The sequence below is a fragment of the Ostreococcus tauri genome (genome assembly GCF_000214015.3).
Source record: "Ostreococcus tauri WGS project CAID00000000 data, contig chromosome 10, whole genome shotgun sequence".
In the NCBI taxonomy this organism is placed as follows: Eukaryota; Viridiplantae; Chlorophyta; class Mamiellophyceae; order Mamiellales; family Bathycoccaceae; genus Ostreococcus; species Ostreococcus tauri.
In genome coordinates this window covers 532,706-552,111 of record NC_014435.2, presented here as the reverse complement: position 1 = coordinate 552,111, position 19,406 = coordinate 532,706, and the positions used below count along the sequence as shown (strand labels likewise).

Sequence of the window (19,406 nt, the reverse complement as noted above, 5' to 3'; positions counted from 1 at the left end):
TTGAGCGCACGCAGTCGCACGCCGTCGCCGCGTCTCCCGCGCCGCGCCTCACTTCTCGGCGACTGTCCATCGCGTTCGATCGCGAGATGTCCGCCCCGAACGAGGGCGGACGATGTCGTTTCAATTACGTCGTCACGGTGCGTTCGATTCGATCGCCACGCGCGTCTTCGTCCGAGACGAGCGGTCGAGCGTCCGCGCGAGATTCAGCCTTTGACAATCTCTCGCGTCTCGCTCCGTTCACCGTGTATATTCGCGATGATGGGCGTCGAATGACTGACGAGAATCACCGAGACGCTTCCACGCACGCAGGCGCATAAACCGACGGTGGTGACGCACAGCGCGGTGGGAAGATTCACGTCGAGCGAGGAGACGGATTTGATCGTCGCCAAGTGCACGCGATTGGAAATTTATCGATTGTCCTCGAGCGGGTTGCGACCAATCATGGACGTGCCGATTTACGGACGAGTTGCGACGATGTCGCTGTGCGGAGGACGAGAGCGCGGGAGCAAGGGACGGTTGTTCATCACCACAGAGCGGTACGGTTTTACCGCGCTGTCGTACGACGAGGAATCAGAGGAACTGAAGACGGAGGCATTTGGGGACGTTCGGGATAACATTGGGCGACCGGCGGAGAACGGACAGATTGGAATCGTAGACGAAGATTGCAGATCGATCGGATTGCAGCTCTACGATGGGCTGTTCAAGGTGATTCCGTGCGACGAAAAGGGCAAGGTGAAGGAGGCGTTTAACATTCGGTTGGAGGAGCTACGCGTTGAGGACATACAGTTCTTACACGGCACTGCTAAGCCGACGATCGCGGTGCTTTACAGAGACATGAAAGAGGCGGTTCACATCAAAACATACGAGATCGGCGTCCGGGAGAAGGAGTTTGTATCGTCGCCGTGGGCACAAAATGACTTGGAGGGCGGCTCGAGTAAAATAATCCCGGTGCCGGCGCCGGTAGGAGGCGTCGTCGTCCTCGGAGAGGAGACCATCGTGTACTTGAACAAGACGAGCGACGACACGGATGTCTTCTTGAAGGCGATCAACATCCCTGAGCGTTCGAGCATCGTGTGCTATGGCGCGATCGATCCGGATGGCTCAAGGTACTTGCTGGGCGACCACGATGGAACCTTGTACTTACTCGTCCTCGTCCATGATGGGAAACGCGTGAACGAGCTGAAAATCGAACGACTCGGGGAAACGTCAATCCCAAGCACGGTCAGTTACCTCGATAACGGCGTCGTGTTCGTGGGTAGTGCGTACGGGGACTCGCAGCTCATCAAGCTGCACTCGGAAAAGACAAACGTCGACAAAGACGGAAACTTGTCTTACATCCAAATTTTGGAAGAGTTCACTAATCTCGGTCCCATTGTAGACTTCGCATTTGTTGATCTCGAGCGACACGGGCAAGGACAGGTCGTGACCTGCAGCGGAGCGTACAAGGACGGCAGTTTACGCGTTGTGAGAAATGGCATAGGCATTGACGAGCAGGCAGTGATCCAGCTTCCCGGCGTGAAAGGGTTGTTCTCGCTTCGGGATGACGATGAAAGTCAGGTAGACAAGTACTTGGTCGTCACGTTTATTAACGAGACGCGCATTTTAGGTTTTGTTGGCGATGAAGGGGACACTTTGGACGAGACGGAGATCTCAGGATTCAACGCTGAGGCGCAAACGTTGTGTTGTGGAAACATGCTCGGTAACATGTTTGTGCAGGTCACGCACGCAGGTGCGCGCCTAGTATCTTGCGATGGAAAACTACTCGATGAATGGAAACCAGCGGGAGGTTCAGAGATTCTGTCAGCCAAGTGCAACCCGACGCAGATTCTCATCGCAGAGTCGGGCGGTAAGCTGCACTGTTTGAGCGCTATGAAGGGAAAGCTCGCGCTCGTGGCGAGCGCGACGTTTGAAGACGAGATCGCGTGTTTAGATTGTACTCCGATGGGCGAAGCGACGAGCTCGCCCGTTTGCGCTGTCGGTCTGTGGTCAATGGAAATTGTCCTTGCCTCGATGAGCGACTTGAGCGTCATCAAGAGAGAGAGCACCGGGGAGGACATCATTCCTCGCTCAACGCTTTTGTGTTCATTTGAGAGCATCCCGTACCTCTTGGTCGGTCTTGGTGACGGCCAACTGATCACTTACCTCCTGGATGAGAAGAGTGGCGAGCTGTCTGTGCGGAAAAAGTTGAGCCTCGGCACGAAGCCCATCACTCTGCAGACGTTCAAGAGTCACGCGACGAATGTTCACAGCGTTTTCGCGGCGTCGGACAGACCGACGGTGATCTTTAGCAACAACAAAAAGCTGATATACTCGAACGTCAACGTTCAAGAGGTCTTGCACGTCTGTCCGTTCAGTAGTGCAGCCTTCCCGGACGCGCTCGCGTTGGCAGGCGAGGAAGACTTGACCATCGGTGGCATTGATGACATTCAAAAGTTGCACATTCGTACCATCCCGCTCGGAGGCCAACCGCGAAGAATCGCGCATCAGCCCGAGACGAACACGTTTGCCGTCGTCGTCGAGCACCTGTGGTCGAAGAGTAGTCAAGATTGCTTCGTCAGGCTCGTAGACGACGGATCGTTTGAAACGTTGAGCCAGTTCCAACTTGAAGATCAGGAATTGACGAGTTCGTTGACGTCTTGCACGTTCGCTGGAGATTCGACGACGTATTACGTCGTCGGTACCGGGATCGCGTTAGAGACGGAGGACGAACCGTCGCGCGGGCGCATTCTTGTCTTCAAGGTTGACGACGACCAGCTCGTGCTCGTGTCGGAGAAGGAGGTACGAGGAGCAGTGTATAATTTGAACGCCTTCAAAGGCAAACTCCTCGCTGGTATCAACTCCAAGCTAGAACTGTTCAAGTGGACGCCGCGAGAGGATGAAGTGCACGAACTAGTAAGCGAGTGTTCACATCACGGGCAAATCGTCACGTTTGCGGTGAAGACGAGAGGCGATTGGATCCTCGTCGGTGACTTGATGAAATCGATGTCGCTGTTGCTTTACAAACCTGAAGAGGGCGCGATCGATGAAGTGGCAAGGGACTTTAACGCGAATTGGATGACAGCGGTGGCGATGTTAGATGACGACGAAACGTATCTCGGCGCCGAGAACAGCCTGAACCTCTTCACCGTTTCCCGCAACGTGAACGCCGTGACGGATGAGGAGCGAAGTCGTCTGGAGATCACGGGGGAATATCACTTAGGTGAACTCGTGAACGCCTTCGCTCCGGGATCACTGGTGATGAGTTTACGAGACGGTGAGTCCCTGAGCGTCCCGACGCTGTTATTCGGAACGGCAAACGGCGTCATCGGCGTCTTGGCCAGTCTTCCGAAGGACGTCTACGAATTCACCGAGCGCCTGCAGGCGTCGATCAACAAACACATTCAGGGCGTAGGTGGGCTCAAACACGCCGATTGGCGCTCCTTCGTCCACACCTTGCGCGGCCGAAGCGACCCGGCGATGAACTTCGTCGACGGAGACCTCGTGGAGTCCTTTTTAGACCTTCGTCCCGAGCAGGCGGACGCCATCGCGGCCGACATGAAGCTCGATCGCACCGACATCATCAGCCGCGTCGAGGAGCTCCAACGCTTGACCCACTGACGCGCGCGTAGTAGCGATACGTGTGATACCACGATTGACCGAGCGCGCCGGCGCCTCAAAAAGTGCATCGCTCGCATTCGTGACGTCACTGCCCAACGCCCGATGGCTTTCCTCGCTCCAGCGCCTCGGCCGCGCGTCGCTCCTCGCTCGCTCGCGAACGCGACGCGGCGCGCGTGCGCGCGCACCGTCGTCGCTCGCGCCGACGGCGGAGACGACCGATCCGCGCCCGATGTGGGCCCACTGACGAAGCGAGGAAAGCCGATGCCCGAGCGACAAAAGCCTCGACGGAGAAAACCGAAAACGAACGGCCCGACCGAGTCCAAGCCCGCGCCGCCGACCGCGGAGGAGCTCACGGCGAGCGCGAGATACGACGACATCGTCGCCGCGGGTGGTGTGGTGTTTGAGGTGTTCGTCAGGGCGAAAGGACCGAACCAATGGTTCCCGGTTGGCCCGCTCGCGGTGAAGTCGCCGAGAGCGGTGAAACGAGAGATTTGGGCGGCGGAGCAACCGCTGCGAACGGCGGCGTTGAAGATGTATCCGGCGCTCGCGAAGCCGCCCGCCTTCGGGAACTTGGAATACGGCTACCGCGAGCGCGACGAATCGTCCAAGATAACGGAGGCGGAGATAAGAGAGAAGAAAGGACAAAAGAATCCGTTCGACGACGTAGTATTGCTTACCAAGGAGGACGACTCGTCGGAGAGCGAGGAGGAGAGCATCTTCGTCAAACTCTCGAACTCGTTCAAGAAGGCGTTGAACCCGTACGATGCGTGAGTGCGGTGTAGTTAAAAGTATTACATATAGCTCATCACGCCGAATTCTAAAGCGCCTTTCATAGGACCTCCTCATCGTCCTCGGACACGACGGAGGAATTGATTGAGTGTATTGTAATTTGGTATAGCTCATCACGGAACGTACGTGCTCAGTCGCAGTCGACCCTGTCTCGCGAGGAGCGCGGCGCCATACGCAGCTTCGTCGCGCGCAGACCGCACGACGGGAACGCCTCCCAAGGCGGTCGATCGAATGTTGCTCCAAACGTCGTTCTTTGCTCCTCCGCCCGCGGTGAATACCTTGTGCGCGCGGTTCGAGGCCCCGAGCGTCGTCATACGCTCGTAACATCTCGCCTCGACGTTTGCGATTGAGCTAAGAATGTTCACGACGAATTGGGCGTCGTCCGCGGGTCTGGAATCTTCCACGATCGCCACCGCGTCGTCAACACTGATTCCAAATCCCAACATCACGCCCTCGAAGTAATCCTTCGTCGCGACGTAGCGCTCTCGCGCTATTTTTTCGCTCAGCGTTGCCACCTCGTCGTCTTTGAAAAATCGTCGTAAGATCCACCCGCCCAAATTTGACGCCCCACCGACGAGCCACCGGCCGTTGAGGCGATGTGAGTACACTCCCGAGCTCAAATCTTCCACGCGCACGTCAGAGATGAGCTTCAGGGCGAGCGTGCTTCCGAGACTTGTCGCGCACTCGCCCGCCGCGTCGGCGCTCGACGCGATAAACGCGGCGACGCTGTCCGTCGTTCCTGCGATCACTTCACACGTGGGTGAGAGACCAAACCGTTCGACAGCGCTCGCCTGAACGACCCCAAATGACGTTCCCGGCGGTCTCACGTCGTTCGGGAGCATTTTCCCATACGGCGCGTCCAGGAGCCAACGCGGGAACGATTCGACATCCGGCGCCGGATCAAACCCGAGCTTCAACGCATTGTTGAAATCACTCATACCCATCTTCCCGTGTAAATCAAAAGCCAACCAATCGGCGTGATGCAACATCACCGCCCGCGCTCGATCCCTCTCGTCGCCGTCGACGTGAAACCATCTCGAAACCTTGCACGCGGCGCTCGAGGCGCTCTCCGTGGAATCCGTCCCCGATCCATTTCTCTGCGCCCTCACCCGAGCGCTCTCCTCAGGAAACGTCTCATTATACATGTACGGCTCCCTTAAAGCCTCGCCCGTTTCTCCATCCACGATCACCACCGTCCCGCTCGTTCCGTCCACGCTCACGCCCTGCACCCGAGCGCGTTCCGAATCGCTCAAACAATCCAACAACTCTCCCATGGCTCGCTTCCACGACGCCGCGATGTCATCCATAGACGCATACGATGCCGTGGTACTCCGCACCAAGGCACCGTCGCGATCGATCACGCACAGACGCGCCGAGGACGTTCCGAAATCCATTCCAGCGAACAACATCTCCTTCGATGAATCATCCTCCATCCGCCTCGCCCGCGCGTCGATCCCGTCGACGCGCGCGCGACGTCCCCGACGGATCCAACGCGTCTTTTCGGACGTCCTCGCGCGCGCGCGCGACCGCGGGACGAGCGAGAAGAGGGAGACCAATCGACACATGCACGCCCGCGAGTGACGGTTCCACTCGCGCGCGCGCGATGCGAACCTCCGCGCGCGCCCTTCTCCCGTCGCGTCCGCGCGCGCGCGCGAACGTCCAGTCGACGTCATCGCGCTCGACCCCGCGGTCGCGCCCGAGGGCGAAGCGATCGAGCGACGAGGAAGAGGACGAGACGCGCGAGCGAACGGAATCGAACGACTTCTTCGACGCGACGGGACGATTGGAAGACGTCGCGTTGATCGTCGGTGACGTCTGCGCGCTGTGGACGCTGACGCTGTGTGAAACCGTGAGCGCGGTGAGCGCTAAACCCTCGTTTCCGGGATGGTTGGCGCCAGTGGAGATTAGCGCGCGGGACGGTGCCGCGTTCGCGGCTCGAGCGATGTGGGCGCTTGGCTGTTGGGTGGTCGCGGTGCGTGCGCAAGACGTGGGATCGAGCGAGGTGACTGAGACTGACGATGCGCGCGTTTCGGTCTCGATAGAGTGCGGTGATCTCGAACGCGTACGAGGTGGATGATTTCGCGACGCCGAGCGCGAACAAGGCGTGTCGAGAAGTCGCGAAAGCCTGGATGGCGTGGGCGCCGCTGCAAGCCATCGAGCGCGTGATCGCCATCTCTGGCAACTTAGAGGAACCAAACGAGTCGATCGGTGTGCTCGCGTCGACGCTGACGGCGTTAGGTGTCCTCGTCTCGTGGAGGTGCTACGCCAAGGTATTCTCGTTACTGGAGCCGAGCGCCAACGCGTCGAATCGTGAGCGGGACGATGTCGAGTGGGGGGAGTTTTTTCGCGTCTTGGGTGGCGTTGCGGCGCTAAGCGTCGCCACGTCCGGCGCTGAGATGGTTTACTACAGCGACCAGATGAGCGATTTATTCTTGTCGTGAGCGTCGATGTCGTATGCCTACGGTTAGCTAGAATCAAAGTTTGGCGAGAGCACGCAATCAATGACGTGGACGACTCCGTTACGAGCGAAAGCTTGCTCACCAATTATAGCGCACCCGTTCACGAGCACACTTCGAGAGCCTCGCGTGGACACGTACACGCGTCGATGCGTTGACGCGCTCGAATCCTCGAGAGCGTCCATGGTGAAGAGCGATTTCGGAGCACGACTCATGGAGAGTTTTCGTTTTGAATGGAAGCCCATTGCGACGTGATAAGTTAAGACATCAGTCAACGATGGATGTGCCGACCCGTCCTCGTCGTCGACGTAAAATGACATCCCGATCCGAGGATCCCGCAGGAAGCGTGCGAACGCGTCGTCGCTCGGAGCGAAAACGGTGAACCATTTGTCTTCAGCGAGTCGCTCGAACAGAGACGATCCTCTCATGGCGTTGGCGAACATCGAGAGCGAACGTTGCGAGCGGATGTATTGATCTATAGTGCGCCTGGTCGGAAGTAAGCGACCGGGTGGTAATAAGACGCAATCCACAAAGTGTACCAAGCCTGCGTCGCCAACTGAGACGTCCCTTCGATTACGGCTGGTGTGTACAGAGCATCCGTTTACGCGCACGACCGCTTGTCCTCTACCATCGGTATACGTCTCGACCGAGAGATCTTCACCGGTGAAATCCGTCGGAAGTAGAGTTCCGAAACTGAAGGTCGACGTCCGCGCCGCGCCGTTGACGACGTGATACCTCAGCGCATCCTCGAGCCACGTGCTCGCGCCGAACAACTCCTCTTTCGTGACTCCTAACTGAAACAAGAGCGAATACCACGCCTCATTGGTCGGAACAAAGAAGGTGAGCGACGCATTACCATGTAAGACGTTCCTGACCCCCGTCAGACTTAGCGCATCCGCGGTGAAACCGACCTCTGCGTTTCGCCTTGGATCGAGCACCCACCGAGCGACGGTTTCTTCTTCGGGCGCCGCTCGAGGAGGAAACATAGGAATCCTCTCGCGAGGTGTCGTCGGCATCGCATTGTCACTAAATTCGTATCCGTGTGATTGGCGATGTCGATTGTAATCGTTAACCGTCATCATCGTCGTCGTCGGCGTCGTCGGCGGCGTCTGTGGTTGAGGCGGCCCGCTCGCGGGTGGCGTCCCAGAGCACGCGTCGCCGATGACGAGCTCACCGCCGTCGCACGAGTACTTGGAGAAGTTGCGAAAAAACTCAATTCCATCGTTCCCAATCACCATTTCTATGGTTCCCATGAGCTCGATGTCGCAAAAGCACAGGCGCTCGTTCGCGCGTCCGAGAGTGTCGCAGCACGCGCTTTCGCTCGCGCTCTCGCCGCCTAACGCGCACGCGCTCGAGAGACCAGAGAACACGAGCGATTGGCATGACTGCGCGCGTGCGAACGACGCCGACGAAGCGGCCGCGATGAGCGCGGTGAGTAGTATCCTCGAAGATTTCATTACGAGCCCGAGAGTGTCGCTCGCGCCGACGGCGCTCACTTTGACATGTAATAGAGCAACACAAAGGTCGTGCACGCGGCGATGACGGCGGCTAAGACCATCGCATCCTTGTTCTTCTTTTTCTTGATCGCCATGACGAGATTATCGAGCACGGGAAACCGACTCGCCATGGTCAAGAGCTTTGATCCGGCGTTTTGCAACAATCCGCGCTGGGAGAAGAGCTCGCGCGCCGTGTTCTGCGCCACGCCGATGATATCCTCCACCGCGCTCGTCCCACCCGCGATCCGAGCGCGCTCTCGAATCAATCGAGCCTCCGCCGATTCATCTCCACCACCGTTCGAGCTCGACCGAACGCCGTACCCGCCCAACAGGCGCTCGCGTTCGAGCGCCGCCTCCGCGTCTCGCGTCAACCGCCTCCGTTCCTCCTCGTATTCCATCAACACCTCTTGATGTCGCTGCAACGTGTGTCTGCGCGAATCCCTGTACCCTCCCTCCTGCACCGCCTTTCCCGAGCTCCCTAACGCTCGCTGATCGTCCCGCTCCAACGTCTCGCGCATCTCCTCGTTGATCGCCCGCAGGCGCGCGATGAGCCCGTCGCATCGCTCCAACGTCTCCGCGTACTCCCCTTCCCCCCCGCGTCCACCCGCCGCTCCAGGTCTCGACCCACTCGTTTGCACTGCGCGCATCGACACCCTCGCGCGTCAATCCTCCGCGTCGTCGTCGTCGTCGTCGTCGTCGTCGTCGTCGCGTCGTTCGATCGTCCTCGCCTCACGCATCGTTCGCCTCGCGTGCAATCTTCATCGCACCTCTCGCCAACGCGCTCAACGCCCGTTCGATCTCGCTCTCACACCGCCGCGCGTTCGATCGGGAGAGCTCCCATCCGGCGTCCGGCGTCGTCGTCGCCATGCGCGTCGTCCACAATCGCGGGCGTCGCGACGGTCGTCGCGTGTCGCAAAAGGTCCGTGTCGCATATAATGAGACAACACCGTCAAAAAGTCCGCGTCGCATATAATGAGACAACACCGTCAAAAGGTCCGTGTCGGATATAATGAGACAACACCGTCAAAAGGTCCGTGTTGGATATAATGAGACAAACACGTCAAAAGGTCCGTGTCGCATATAATGAGACAACACCGTCAAAAGGTCCACGTCGGACGCACCGAGACGCCAACGACCGCGACGCCGCGCCTCGGACGATCATCGCGCGACGATCGCGCGCGATGCGCACGTCGACGACGATGGCGTCCGCGAACGCGCCCGCGACGACGCCGCGACCGCTCGCGCGCGTTCGACGGGGCGCGCGCGCGGTGGCGCGCGCGAGAGAACCGCGCGCGGATGGGTCGAAGAATTCTGAATCCTTCGCCGGCGTCGACCGCGGGGTGTTCGGTGACGGTGAGTACGCCGATCCGGCGATTCGACGGAAAGTCCTGTCGCTGCGCGAACGGTTGTCGGACGCGATGCGGTTGGAGAATTGGCGCGCGGCGGCGGCGATTCGAGATGAGATCGAGGGGCTGCGGAGGCGGGATCCGCTCGCGCGCGCGGCGGACGCGTTGGAGGCGTGCGTGGTGGATGAAGATTACGAGTGCGCGTCGAACGCGAAGGCGACGATCGAGGAACTCGAACGAGACGCCGTGGTCGAGAGGTTGGCGCCGTGTGAGAGCGAACGCACGAGTCATGGGATTCGAGTGCGCGCGCGGTCGAGGTGCGTGACGGATCGATCGGCGCCGAAAGAATCCAAGTGGTTCTTTCAGTACGTGGTGACGATCACGAACGTGACGAACGCGAAGAGCGTGAAGTTGCTCTCTCGAAGCTGGCTCATCACCGATGAGGAGGGCAAGTGCGAGGCGGTGCGAGGCGCGGGCGTGGTCGGGAAGCAACCGCTCATTCGTCCGGGCGAGACGTTTGAATACGCGTCGTCGACGCCGCTGAACACGCGACGAGGGACGATGGAAGGATTCTATCGATTCGTCGAGGTCGAACGCAGGGATGAGGCGCGCGCCGAGAACGCGCCGATGGATGTCAGCCGCGAGGACGACGTCGACGCCTTCAACGTCGAGATCGGCGTCTTCGGTCTGTCGGAATCCGTCACCATGTGAGCGCCGAGGAGCGAGACGACGTCGAACGAGACGCCGACGACTCTATTCGACAACTTCATTCGCGTCGCTCGCGGCGCAAAACGTACCGCATCATGAACTTTACATTGGCCGAGACGACGAGAGTCGAAGGACGACGCGCCGAAGACGCGCGCGGCGAGTCTCCATCGGAAACACATCGAGCCGCGAGCGCCCGTCGACGCTGTCGCACTTCGCGCTCTCGTCACTCCCTCCGCAATTTTCCCACGATGAAGCGCTTTTCCGAAACGACGCGCTCACCGTATGTACTCTGTACTCCTTTAGCTCGACCGTCAAGTCAAAGCGTTCGTTGTAGCACACTCACGAGCACTCATCCCACCGCACTCATCGACCGTCGTCCCGCGATGCGCGTCGCGTCGCGTCCATCACTGTCGACCAAGCACCGGGGGTCACGCGCGCACGCGTCGCGTCCGAGCGCGGTGCGACGCCGAGAAAGACGCGCGGTGGTCGAGCCAGCCGCCACTCGACTGTACGCATTCTCTCCCGACGACGACCGCGTCGACGACGACGGACGACGCGACGCGTACGGCTACGACGACGCCGATGAACGCGAGCGTCGACGACGGGAGAAGACGCGGGCGGCGGAGCGTCGAGGTGGGTTTAAGATTTTGGAACGCGCGCCGTCGCGGGCGGAGGCGACGCGAGACGGGCGCGGGAGCGAAAACGAGGAGTACGGGCGTCGATTTGAAGACGACGGCGGACGAGGACGGCGGGATGGATACGAGAGACGGGGTGGAGGACGCGGACGTGGGCGATTCGGACGGGGGGGGCGCGGTGGACGAGGCGGGCGAGACGGGCGAGACGCCGCGCGCGGCGGAGAGCGGCGCGAGCGCGGATTCGCGCGAGGGCGAGACGACGATCGGTATCGCGACGATGGACCGTCGTACTCGCGTGAAGATGAGTACGAGGGGGACGAACCCGATGACGAGGTGGATTGGATCTTACAAGGTCTCGAGGACGAACTCGAGGACGGGCGTCGGTGGGGGGAGAGGCAGAACAAGGCGTACCTCCCGGAGCTCCTGAGCAAGTACGTGGAGGATGATTTCGAGCCGATGGTGTACACGAGAGAGCCAGACGATTTAGATGAGTACTCCTTCTTCTCTGGCGCGCGATTCGCGCAGCTTGGGGCGAGTGATGAAGTGCGCGCGGCGCTCAAGGAGAGCTTCAAGATTGAGCGACCGTCGCACATCCAGGCGCAATCGTACCGCGCGCTCAGTGGAGACGCCGCGGACGCGTCGCAGCGTCACATCTTGCTCGCCGATCAAGCGGGAAGCGGGAAGACCCTGGCGTACCTGTTACCGCTGCTTCAGCGACTGCAAGGCATCGAGGCTGAGCAGGGGAGGAGCAAGTCAAAGCGGCCGAGACTTCTCGTGCTCACGCCTACGAGCGAGCTCGCGACGCAGGTGCGAGACGTCGTAAAAAATTTGTCGTTCGGGGGATTGCGTTCTCGTTCTCTGTTGGCGAACAACGTGAGTAAGCCTCGTACGCAGATTGAGGCGCTCAAGGAGGGCGTGGACATCGTCATCGGAACTCCCGGTCGCGTCGCGAGACTCATCGAGGAGGGTAAGATGCTCACCGACGACGTCGAGGCGGTCGTCATGGACGAGTGCGACGTGTTACTCGGCGACAGCTTTGAGTTTGCGGAGCAAGTGGCGCCGATTCGAAATGCACTGAGACAGGACGCGCAATTCGTTCTCGTCACGGCGACGATTCCCGACGACGTTTTGCGCCAGCTCAAGAAATTTTTTGAGAGCGATATTCGCGTCGTGCAGGGACCCGGTTTGCATCGACCGTCCGCAGGTATGCTCGAGCGCCTCATCGACTGTAGCGGTGGAGAGATCTTCGACGAAGAGTCCGGATTCTATCGCAAGTTTAAGGCGTTACTGCAACTACTCGAGGTGGACAGGGCGCAGCGAACGTTGCTCTTCTGCAACAAGATCGAGACGTGCCGGAAGATTGAAAACTTTCTCAAGCGTGCCGATCAAGATGGCGATAAGTATAAAATTTTGCCCTACCACGCCGCGCTTTCGCGCGAGCAGCAGCAACAAAATCTCAAAGAGTTCATCACGTCTTCGTCGAAGACGCCGCACGTGCTCGTGTGCACTGACCGCGCGTCTCGAGGCCTGGACGCGTCTCGCGTCGAGCACGTCATCTTGTTTGATTTCCCGCGAGATCCGAGCGAGTACGTGCGCAGAGTCGGGCGCACCGCGCGCGGGGCCATGGGCGAGGGCCGCGTCTCCGTCCTCGTCATCGGACGACAGGTTCGCCTCGCGCGAGAAATCATGCGTAGAAACGATCGAGGCGATCCAGTCGAGGCGACGCCCACAAACCTCTAGCACGGAACGATCGATGCGCGCGTCATGTAATTATAACATGTCTTTTTCACCCATCACTTCTTCTTAGTCCACATAAAGTACGGATTTCTGCATCCGTCCTCCCCTTGGCACACCGGCATGCAGTTGCACACCGGCACGTACGCGAGGTTTCGAGCCACCGAGTCACCGCGTCCATCGTTCATGTTCTTCCGCATGTGATAATCCCAGTGATTCTCCGGAATTTCTTCATCCTCCGCCGCCTCCCACACCGTCGGTCCCGCCTCGAACTCCCCGTCCGATGCCTCCTCGGACGTCTCGCTCGCGTCGTCCGCGCCCGTGATGTCGTCCGCGACCTCTTGCATCGCCGCGCCCTCCTCCGCGCGCGTCTTCGCTCGCGCCAGCGCGTCGTGGTCGCTCTCGGTGATGCGCACCATCGTTCGCGCCGGTGCGCGCGCGCGGTGCTCTCGCGCGCGGACGTGTGCGTCGACGCCGCGTCGTCGTCGCGGACGTAACGCTCGAAAAACGCTCGCCTCGGGGGGGTCGGGCCGAACCCTACACCCTAAACCCTAAAAACCCGCACCCACACACCCGGAAGTGAACACCCAATCCCGAGGCGACGCGACGTCGACGCGCGCGACGCCCGCGGAGGACGCCGCGTCGCCGCGACCGACGGCGAGATCGATCGCGGCGGTGAGCTCGCGCGCGCGGTCGCTCGCGCGGTGCCGACGGTGGACGCGCGCGATCGCACGCGCGGGGCACGGGACGCCGACGATTCGCTCGAGCGTCGATGAGCTCGCGCGTCGACCGGCGCGGACGGTCCGCGACGCGGGAGTTTGGGACGTGGGAATCCGACGATGAAGACGGCGATGATGGACGGCGACGGGATTTGAGCAGGAAATCGCTCCGGGGGTCGAGGCGGGGGCGGGACGGGAGCGGCGCGAGCGCGGACGCGTTCGCGGAGGAGGACGAGGCGATCGAGATCACCAGGGCTGAGCTGGATAAGTTGAGAGATAAGATTGATCAGGCGCGAATGGACGCGGGGATATCGAGTCGATCGATATCGAGGTCGAGCTCGAGGTCGCGCTCGAGGTCGAGACACGGCTCGCGAGCGTCGAGCCGGGCGCCGAGTCGGTCGTCGAGTCGACGGTCGATGGCGAGCACGGATAGCGTCGATCCGGATTTCGCGGATGAGCGGAGCACCACCGTAGGGGGATCGACCGCGGGTGGGCTCAGCGTGGAGAACGGGGGGTTCGGTGATATGATGGGCATGTTTGGCGAGGAGAAGCCGCCGATTTGGGATGAGGACGAGCTCGATACCAAAAGGATGAAGGAGGAGACGAACGCGCATCAGATCGGCTCGGCGGTCGTGCCAAAAAAAGTCGTGGAGAAGTACGAGACGGCGAAGCTTGAGTACGAGAAAGCGCTCAAGGCGAAGCGTGAAAAGAAGGACAGGCTCAGGCGCGAGCTTGCCGCGCAGTCGAAGCCCGCCTCCAAAGTGGATGAGTTGGCCGCCGAATTCAGCAGAGCAATCACGGGCGATGATCCGGTGAAGACCGTAAGAAAACGGATGGACTACAAGAAGGAGAATCAAATGCGCGTTAAAGCGGCTCGGCTCGCGCACGCGCATAAAAAGGTTGAGCCGACATTTTTTGTGAAAATGAGCAGTTTACTCTTCGGCTGTTGCATGCGTCGTTGATGTGGGAGTTTTGTTGTAAGAATATTAGTAAACGCAGTGCTATTCGTCGTCTTCATCGTCATCGACGTCGTCGTGCATCAGGTTCGCGGAAACGGCTCGGTCGTCCTCTTCCTCTTCGTCTTCCTCGTCTCCAAAGTCGAGCGAAACGTAGCCGCCGACTACGGCGTACGCCACCACCGAAACAGCCGCAAACGCGACGGAATACCAAGCCTTTCGGCGCATTTCTATATCTTTCTCGCTCATCTTCTTCTTAGTCGCATTCGAGCGTGGTTTCCAGCCCTTGCGACGCTCGGCGTGACTCGCATCGTACCTGTCGCCCCAGGAAGTGGAGTCGACAAACGCGCCGCTCGATGGCTCGACTCCGTCGGCGCGACGCACTAACGTCTTCTCCATCAGCGACAGTCTCTCCGTGACATCGTTCAAGTATTGAATCAATCGCGGAAACCGCTTCATCTCCGTTCGTAACGCGTCACACGACTTTGAGCGCGCGTGATGGTTCAACATCGCGTACGCCGCGGCGTCGCAACTTCTCGGTTTGCTCCCGCACAACCAATACGCCTCACCCTCCTTCGCTCGCATCTCCGAGTTCACCACCATAGTATTCAGCGTCGAGTACGCCTCCACCGCGAGCGCGCACGCGCGTTCGCCGTCTACGCCCGCCCGCTCGAGCTCTCGTCCAACTTCGCTCGCCCGCCGCCGCGCCCGCCACGCGCTCATCGGAAACGGCACCGCGCGCGCCACCTCCGCCTTGTACGCCCGATATCCCTCGACATCGACGCACGAGAAGTACTCCCCCGCCACGCGCAGATTCCCGTCGCACAGAGCGGTGACGCCCGCGATCGCGACGCGCTCGTCCGCGCTCGCGTCCCGGTCGCAATCCATCACTCGCACTCGAATCGCCTCCCTCGCGCGTCGTCCCGCGATGCGCTCGCTCACGACCGCGCCCGTACCGTCTCCATCGACGTCTCCATCGATCTCCGCGCACGGCGTCGTCCCAGACGGCGACGCCGCGCCACTTCGCACGCGTTCGACGACGTGTTCGATCGAACTCACGAGCGTCAACGCGCGAAGTCTCTCATCCTCCACCTCGCCCAGGGCGGCGTCATCGCTCGACGTCGGCCTCGCGAGGTATAGCGTGACGCTCGGCGCGGGCATCTCTCGCGCGCGCGTGCGCGTCGCGGCGACGGCGCGCGGATGTGTGTCGAGACGATGGGCGTTTGAAAAAACATCGACGCGCGATGCGCACAGCGCGACGCCGCGCGATGGAATCGACGCACGCTCGCGCGGGACGACGGATCGATGCGATCGCGAACGCGGTGGCGCCGTGGGAAGACGCCTCGGCGGGGCGCGAGGACGCCGCGCGTGGGATGATGCGAACGCGCGCGATGGGTACGCGTGCGTCGAACGTCGCGTCGTCGTCTTCACGGGCGTCGCCGCGCGTCCCGCTGACGTGTTCGCGCGAGGTGGAGGCGGCGCTGCGATCGGGCGCGCCGGTGGTGGCGCTGGAGTCCACGATCGTGGCGCACGGGATGCCGTTTCCGGAGAATTTAAAGACGGCGCTGGAGGTGGAGGCGCTCGTGCGAACGCTCGGGGCGACGCCGGCCACGATCGCGGTGATCGATGGTGTCGCCCGCGTTGGGCTGAACGATTCGGAATTGAAACGTATCGCCGAGTTAGGGGAGCGGTGCGCCAAGGCGTCGAGGAGGGATCTCGCGCACGCGTGCGGGACGGGATCGACGGCGGCGACGACGGTGAGCGGAACCATGGCGCTCGCGCGAATGGCGGGTGTGGACGTGTTCGTCACGGGCGGGATCGGTGGCGTGCATCGAGGTGGGGAGAGCACGATGGACGTGAGCGCGGATTTGATCGAGCTCGGACGGACGAATGTGGCGGTGATTTGCGCCGGGGTGAAGTCGATTTTAGACGTGCCGCGAACGCTCGAGGTGCTGGAGACGCATGGGGCGACGGTGTGCGCGTACGGCGTCGATGAGTTCCCGGCGTTCTTCACGAGGACAAGTGGCTCGAGGGCTCCTTTGCGCGTCGATACCCCGCTCGAAGCGGCGCGCGTGATCGACGCCAGTTTGCGCCTAGGTTTGAGCAACGGAAGCGTCTTTGCGGTGCCGATTCCAAGCGAACACGAGGCGCTCGGGCAAGTCGTCGAGCAGGCGACGAGTCAAGCCCTACGCGAGATCGAGACGCGTAAGATTATCGGTAGGGAAGTCACGCCGTACGTCTTAAAGCGCGTGGCTGAGCTCACGGATGGGGCTAGTCTCAAGGCGAACATCGCTTTGGTGAAAAACAATGCGCGAATCGGCGCGGCAATCGCAGTCGAGCTGGCAAAGTTGCGTAAAGGGGTGAGCGCGTAAACTTAGTGTGTGTGTGTGTGTGTGTGTGTGTGTGTAAATTTCATGTACAAATCGGGCAATCACGCGGTTCTTTTGTGTCTAAACGATCGATTCGTCGCTCATTTTGGGGATTCATCCTCGTCTGATTGGATCACGATTATGATGGTTCGCTCGTCGTCCTCGTCTTCCTCTGGCTTCTCACCCTCCGTCTCCTTCACCTCTGGTTCCTTCACCGTCGGTTCGGGTTTCTTCGCCCTCGCGCGGGCCTTGATAGGCGCCGGTTCCTTCACCGGTGGCATTCCGATGAGCTCGCGAATCTCGTTCCCGGTGAGCGTCTCCTTCTCCATCAGCGCCTTGGCGATGGTGTGCAAATCGCGAGCGTTTGACTTTAAGAGCTTCTGCACGCGAGTTTGAGACTCCTTGAGAAGCTTGATGACCTCAGCGTCGACGGCAGATTCCGTCGAACCGGATGCACCTCGACCGGCGGCACCGCCGCCGCGAATGCTCGAAAGGTGCACTGGGCCGAGGTTGCTGTTCATCCCGACGTCGCTAATCATGTAAAACGCCAGTCGCGTCGCCTGCTGCAAATCCCCCGACGCGCCCGTGGTGACTTCATCCGGACCGAAGATGAGCTCCTCCGCCAAACGCCCGCCCATGCACACGTCCAAGCGAGCCATGAGCTGCTTGCGGTTCACGCTCGTCTCGTCCTTGTCTGGGAGCTGCATCACCATTCCGAGCGCCGATCCTCTCGGCATGATGGTCGCCTTGTGAATGGGAAGCGTCGCGTCCGTCTTCAGCGCGACGAGGGCGTGGCCGGCCTCGTGGTACGCCGTGAGACGACGGTTCTCTTCGCTGAGTACCGCGGATTTGCGCTCGGCACCCATCAAGACGCGGTCGCGAGCCCAGTCGAGGTCAGCCGCCGTGATCGCGGGCGCGTCTGCCATCGCCGCTTGCACCGCCGCCATATTCACCAGGTTATACAGCTCAGCGCCGCTGAATCCGGCGGTACCGCGTGCGATCTTGTCCACGTCGACGTCACTAGTCGTCGGCTTGTCGTGGAGGTAGTGATCCAAGATCTCTCGCCTGCCCCCTATGTCCGGGTTTGGCACGTGCACCATTCTGTCAAAGCGTCCTGGACGCGTGAGCGCCGGATCGAGCGCCTCAGGAATGTTCGTCGCCGCGAGAACAATGATTCCCTCGTTTTGTTCAAACCCGTCCATCTCGGTCAGGAGCTGGTTCAACGTCTTTCGGTGCTGATTCTCGACGGATTTACGCGACGTGCCGATGGAGTCGATTTCGTCGATGAACACGATGCAAGGCGTCTTGCGCTTCGCCGCGGCGAAGAGCTGCCGCACGCGCTTCGAGCCGACGCCGACGAACATTTCCTCAAATTCACTCCCGGATCGGTAAAAGAAGGGCACGTCGGCCTCGCCCGCGACGGCGCGCGCGAGGAGCGTCTTACCCGTCCCCGGCGGTCCAGTCAATAACACGCCCTTTGGGAGCTTGCCACCTAAACGGGTGAACTTGTCCGGATTACGCAGGTACTCCACGATTTCCTGGAGCTCCTCCTTCGCCTCGTCGCACCCCTTCACGTCCTTAAACTTCTTCAGGGATTTCTCCGGAAGGTTGTCCTTGTTGAACTGTTTCGGGTCGTACGACGGCTGCCCGTTCGGCCCGAGTCCGGCGGCGGACATCGGATCCGAACCGGACGGTGTCCCCGGGAGCGAGTGACTACCCGACATGTGCGAGGATGACGGACCGGACTCGATAACGCGCACGGCGACGCGGCGTAGGAGGAACGAGCTTAAAAAGCTCAAGCCGGCAATGAAGAAGAAAACGCCGAAGAACCAGTTTAGCAAACGCTTCGCCGCGCTCGGGGGCTGGAGACCGAGCCCGGCGCTTCCGACGATGTTGATGTGCAGTGGCGCCTGCGCGCTCTTTCCCGTCTCCAACTCTACCAACTCTCCCGTTCCCTTGGCGCGTTCACTCAGATCACCGAGTAAATCCGGAAGCTTGTCCAGAGCCGCCGGGTCGGCGACGGGCGGCGGCTTCCCAACCCCCGCGTCTCCACTCACGGCGTAATTCTCCAAACGGTTCGTCCGCACCAGCGCCGTCATGTACGCCAATACCGACACCGGTCCGCTCGCGTACTTTCTCGTCTCGAATCGCGAGATCAAATCATCATTCCTATCGTACTGCAACAGCTCTCTCATGAGGGCGTCTTGCTTGCCGTGATCCAGCGGCGCCGCGTCCGCCTCCGCGAACATCTTCTCCCACTTCTTCTTCGTCTTCACGAACGGCAGCGCGTTCGTCGCCCAATCCACAACTCTCTGTCGCATCTTCACCTTCGACCCTTCCGCACCATCCTCGCCCTTCGTCGCGTCGCCGTCCTTCGTCTCCGTCGTCGCTCCCCCCGGGCGTCCCTCCGCCTCCGCCTCCGCGCCCTCGCCCCCCTCGTCCCTCTCCGACGCCCCGCGCGCGATCAATACACACCGTCGACCGCCCATCGCGCGCGCGCGCGTCCAGATCCCCGTCCCGTCCCTCGCGCCCGTCGTCGTCGTCGTCGTCGTCGTCGTCGCCGTCGCTCGGGCACCGACCCATCCGCGTCGTCTCGTCTCG

The 19,406-nt window shown here is 60.9% G+C and overlaps 13 protein-coding genes across 13 annotated transcripts; 7 read left to right on the top strand and 6 right to left on the bottom strand.

Annotated features, from left to right (window-relative positions):
- Positions 1-86: 86 nt before the first annotated feature.
- OT_ostta10g03360 (Quinonprotein alcohol dehydrogenase-like superfamily) lies at positions 87-3,597 on the top strand (the record flags this gene model as incomplete). Its single annotated transcript, XM_022983237.1, has 2 exons — positions 87-137; positions 310-3,597. The coding sequence occupies 2 exons, from the start codon at positions 87-89 to the stop codon at positions 3,595-3,597; spliced, it is 3,339 nt and encodes a 1,112-aa protein (XP_022839863.1).
- A 102-nt stretch (positions 3,598-3,699) lies between these two features.
- Positions 3,700-4,368, top strand: OT_ostta10g03350 (unnamed product; the record flags this gene model as incomplete). The annotated part of the gene is made up of 1 exon (XM_003081729.2): positions 3,700-4,368. One exon carries the CDS (start codon positions 3,700-3,702, stop codon positions 4,366-4,368), a length of 669 nt encoding a protein of 222 aa, XP_003081777.2.
- A 131-nt stretch (positions 4,369-4,499) lies between these two features.
- OT_ostta10g03340 (Carbohydrate kinase, FGGY, C-terminal) lies at positions 4,500-5,780 on the bottom strand (the record flags this gene model as incomplete). The annotated part of the gene is made up of 1 exon (XM_022983236.1): positions 4,500-5,780. One exon carries the CDS (start codon positions 5,778-5,780, stop codon positions 4,500-4,502), a length of 1,281 nt encoding a protein of 426 aa, XP_022839862.1.
- Positions 5,781-5,989: 209 nt separating this feature from the next.
- OT_ostta10g03330 (unnamed product) lies at positions 5,990-6,827 on the top strand (the record flags this gene model as incomplete). Its single annotated transcript, XM_022983235.1, has 2 exons — positions 5,990-6,358; positions 6,429-6,827. The coding sequence occupies 2 exons, from the start codon at positions 5,990-5,992 to the stop codon at positions 6,825-6,827; spliced, it is 768 nt and encodes a 255-aa protein (XP_022839861.1).
- Positions 6,828-6,850: 23 nt separating this feature from the next.
- Positions 6,851-8,299, bottom strand: OT_ostta10g03320 (FAS1 domain; the record flags this gene model as incomplete). Its single annotated transcript, XM_022983234.1, has 1 exon — positions 6,851-8,299. The coding sequence occupies one exon, from the start codon at positions 8,297-8,299 to the stop codon at positions 6,851-6,853; it is 1,449 nt and encodes a 482-aa protein (XP_022839860.1).
- A 35-nt stretch (positions 8,300-8,334) lies between these two features.
- Positions 8,335-9,205, bottom strand: OT_ostta10g03310 (Golgi SNAP receptor complex, subunit 1; the record flags this gene model as incomplete). Its single annotated transcript, XM_022983233.1, has 2 exons — positions 8,335-8,975; positions 9,106-9,205. The coding sequence occupies 2 exons, from the start codon at positions 9,203-9,205 to the stop codon at positions 8,335-8,337; spliced, it is 741 nt and encodes a 246-aa protein (XP_022839859.1).
- A 332-nt stretch (positions 9,206-9,537) lies between these two features.
- OT_ostta10g03300 (ApaG domain) lies at positions 9,538-10,395 on the top strand (the record flags this gene model as incomplete). The annotated part of the gene is made up of 1 exon (XM_003081727.1): positions 9,538-10,395. The coding sequence occupies one exon, from the start codon at positions 9,538-9,540 to the stop codon at positions 10,393-10,395; it is 858 nt and encodes a 285-aa protein (XP_003081775.1).
- A 380-nt stretch (positions 10,396-10,775) lies between these two features.
- Positions 10,776-12,767, top strand: OT_ostta10g03290 (Helicase, C-terminal; the record flags this gene model as incomplete). Its single annotated transcript, XM_003081724.2, has 1 exon — positions 10,776-12,767. The coding sequence occupies one exon, from the start codon at positions 10,776-10,778 to the stop codon at positions 12,765-12,767; it is 1,992 nt and encodes a 663-aa protein (XP_003081772.2).
- A 53-nt stretch (positions 12,768-12,820) lies between these two features.
- On the bottom strand, positions 12,821-13,180 carry OT_ostta10g03280 (unnamed product; the record flags this gene model as incomplete). The annotated part of the gene is made up of 1 exon (XM_003081723.1): positions 12,821-13,180. One exon carries the CDS (start codon positions 13,178-13,180, stop codon positions 12,821-12,823), a length of 360 nt encoding a protein of 119 aa, XP_003081771.1.
- A 353-nt stretch (positions 13,181-13,533) lies between these two features.
- OT_ostta10g03270 (unnamed product) lies at positions 13,534-14,442 on the top strand (the record flags this gene model as incomplete). Its single annotated transcript, XM_003081722.2, has 1 exon — positions 13,534-14,442. One exon carries the CDS (start codon positions 13,534-13,536, stop codon positions 14,440-14,442), a length of 909 nt encoding a protein of 302 aa, XP_003081770.2.
- Positions 14,443-14,481: 39 nt separating this feature from the next.
- OT_ostta10g03260 (unnamed product) lies at positions 14,482-15,597 on the bottom strand (the record flags this gene model as incomplete). Its single annotated transcript, XM_022983231.1, has 1 exon — positions 14,482-15,597. One exon carries the CDS (start codon positions 15,595-15,597, stop codon positions 14,482-14,484), a length of 1,116 nt encoding a protein of 371 aa, XP_022839858.1.
- A 230-nt stretch (positions 15,598-15,827) lies between these two features.
- On the top strand, positions 15,828-16,808 carry OT_ostta10g03250 (Pseudouridine-5'-phosphate glycosidase; the record flags this gene model as incomplete). The annotated part of the gene is made up of 1 exon (XM_022983230.1): positions 15,828-16,808. One exon carries the CDS (start codon positions 15,828-15,830, stop codon positions 16,806-16,808), a length of 981 nt encoding a protein of 326 aa, XP_022839857.1.
- Positions 16,809-16,906: 98 nt separating this feature from the next.
- Positions 16,907-19,294, bottom strand: OT_ostta10g03240 (P-loop containing nucleoside triphosphate hydrolase; the record flags this gene model as incomplete). The annotated part of the gene is made up of 1 exon (XM_003081719.1): positions 16,907-19,294. One exon carries the CDS (start codon positions 19,292-19,294, stop codon positions 16,907-16,909), a length of 2,388 nt encoding a protein of 795 aa, XP_003081767.1.
- Positions 19,295-19,406: the final 112 nt, after the last annotated feature.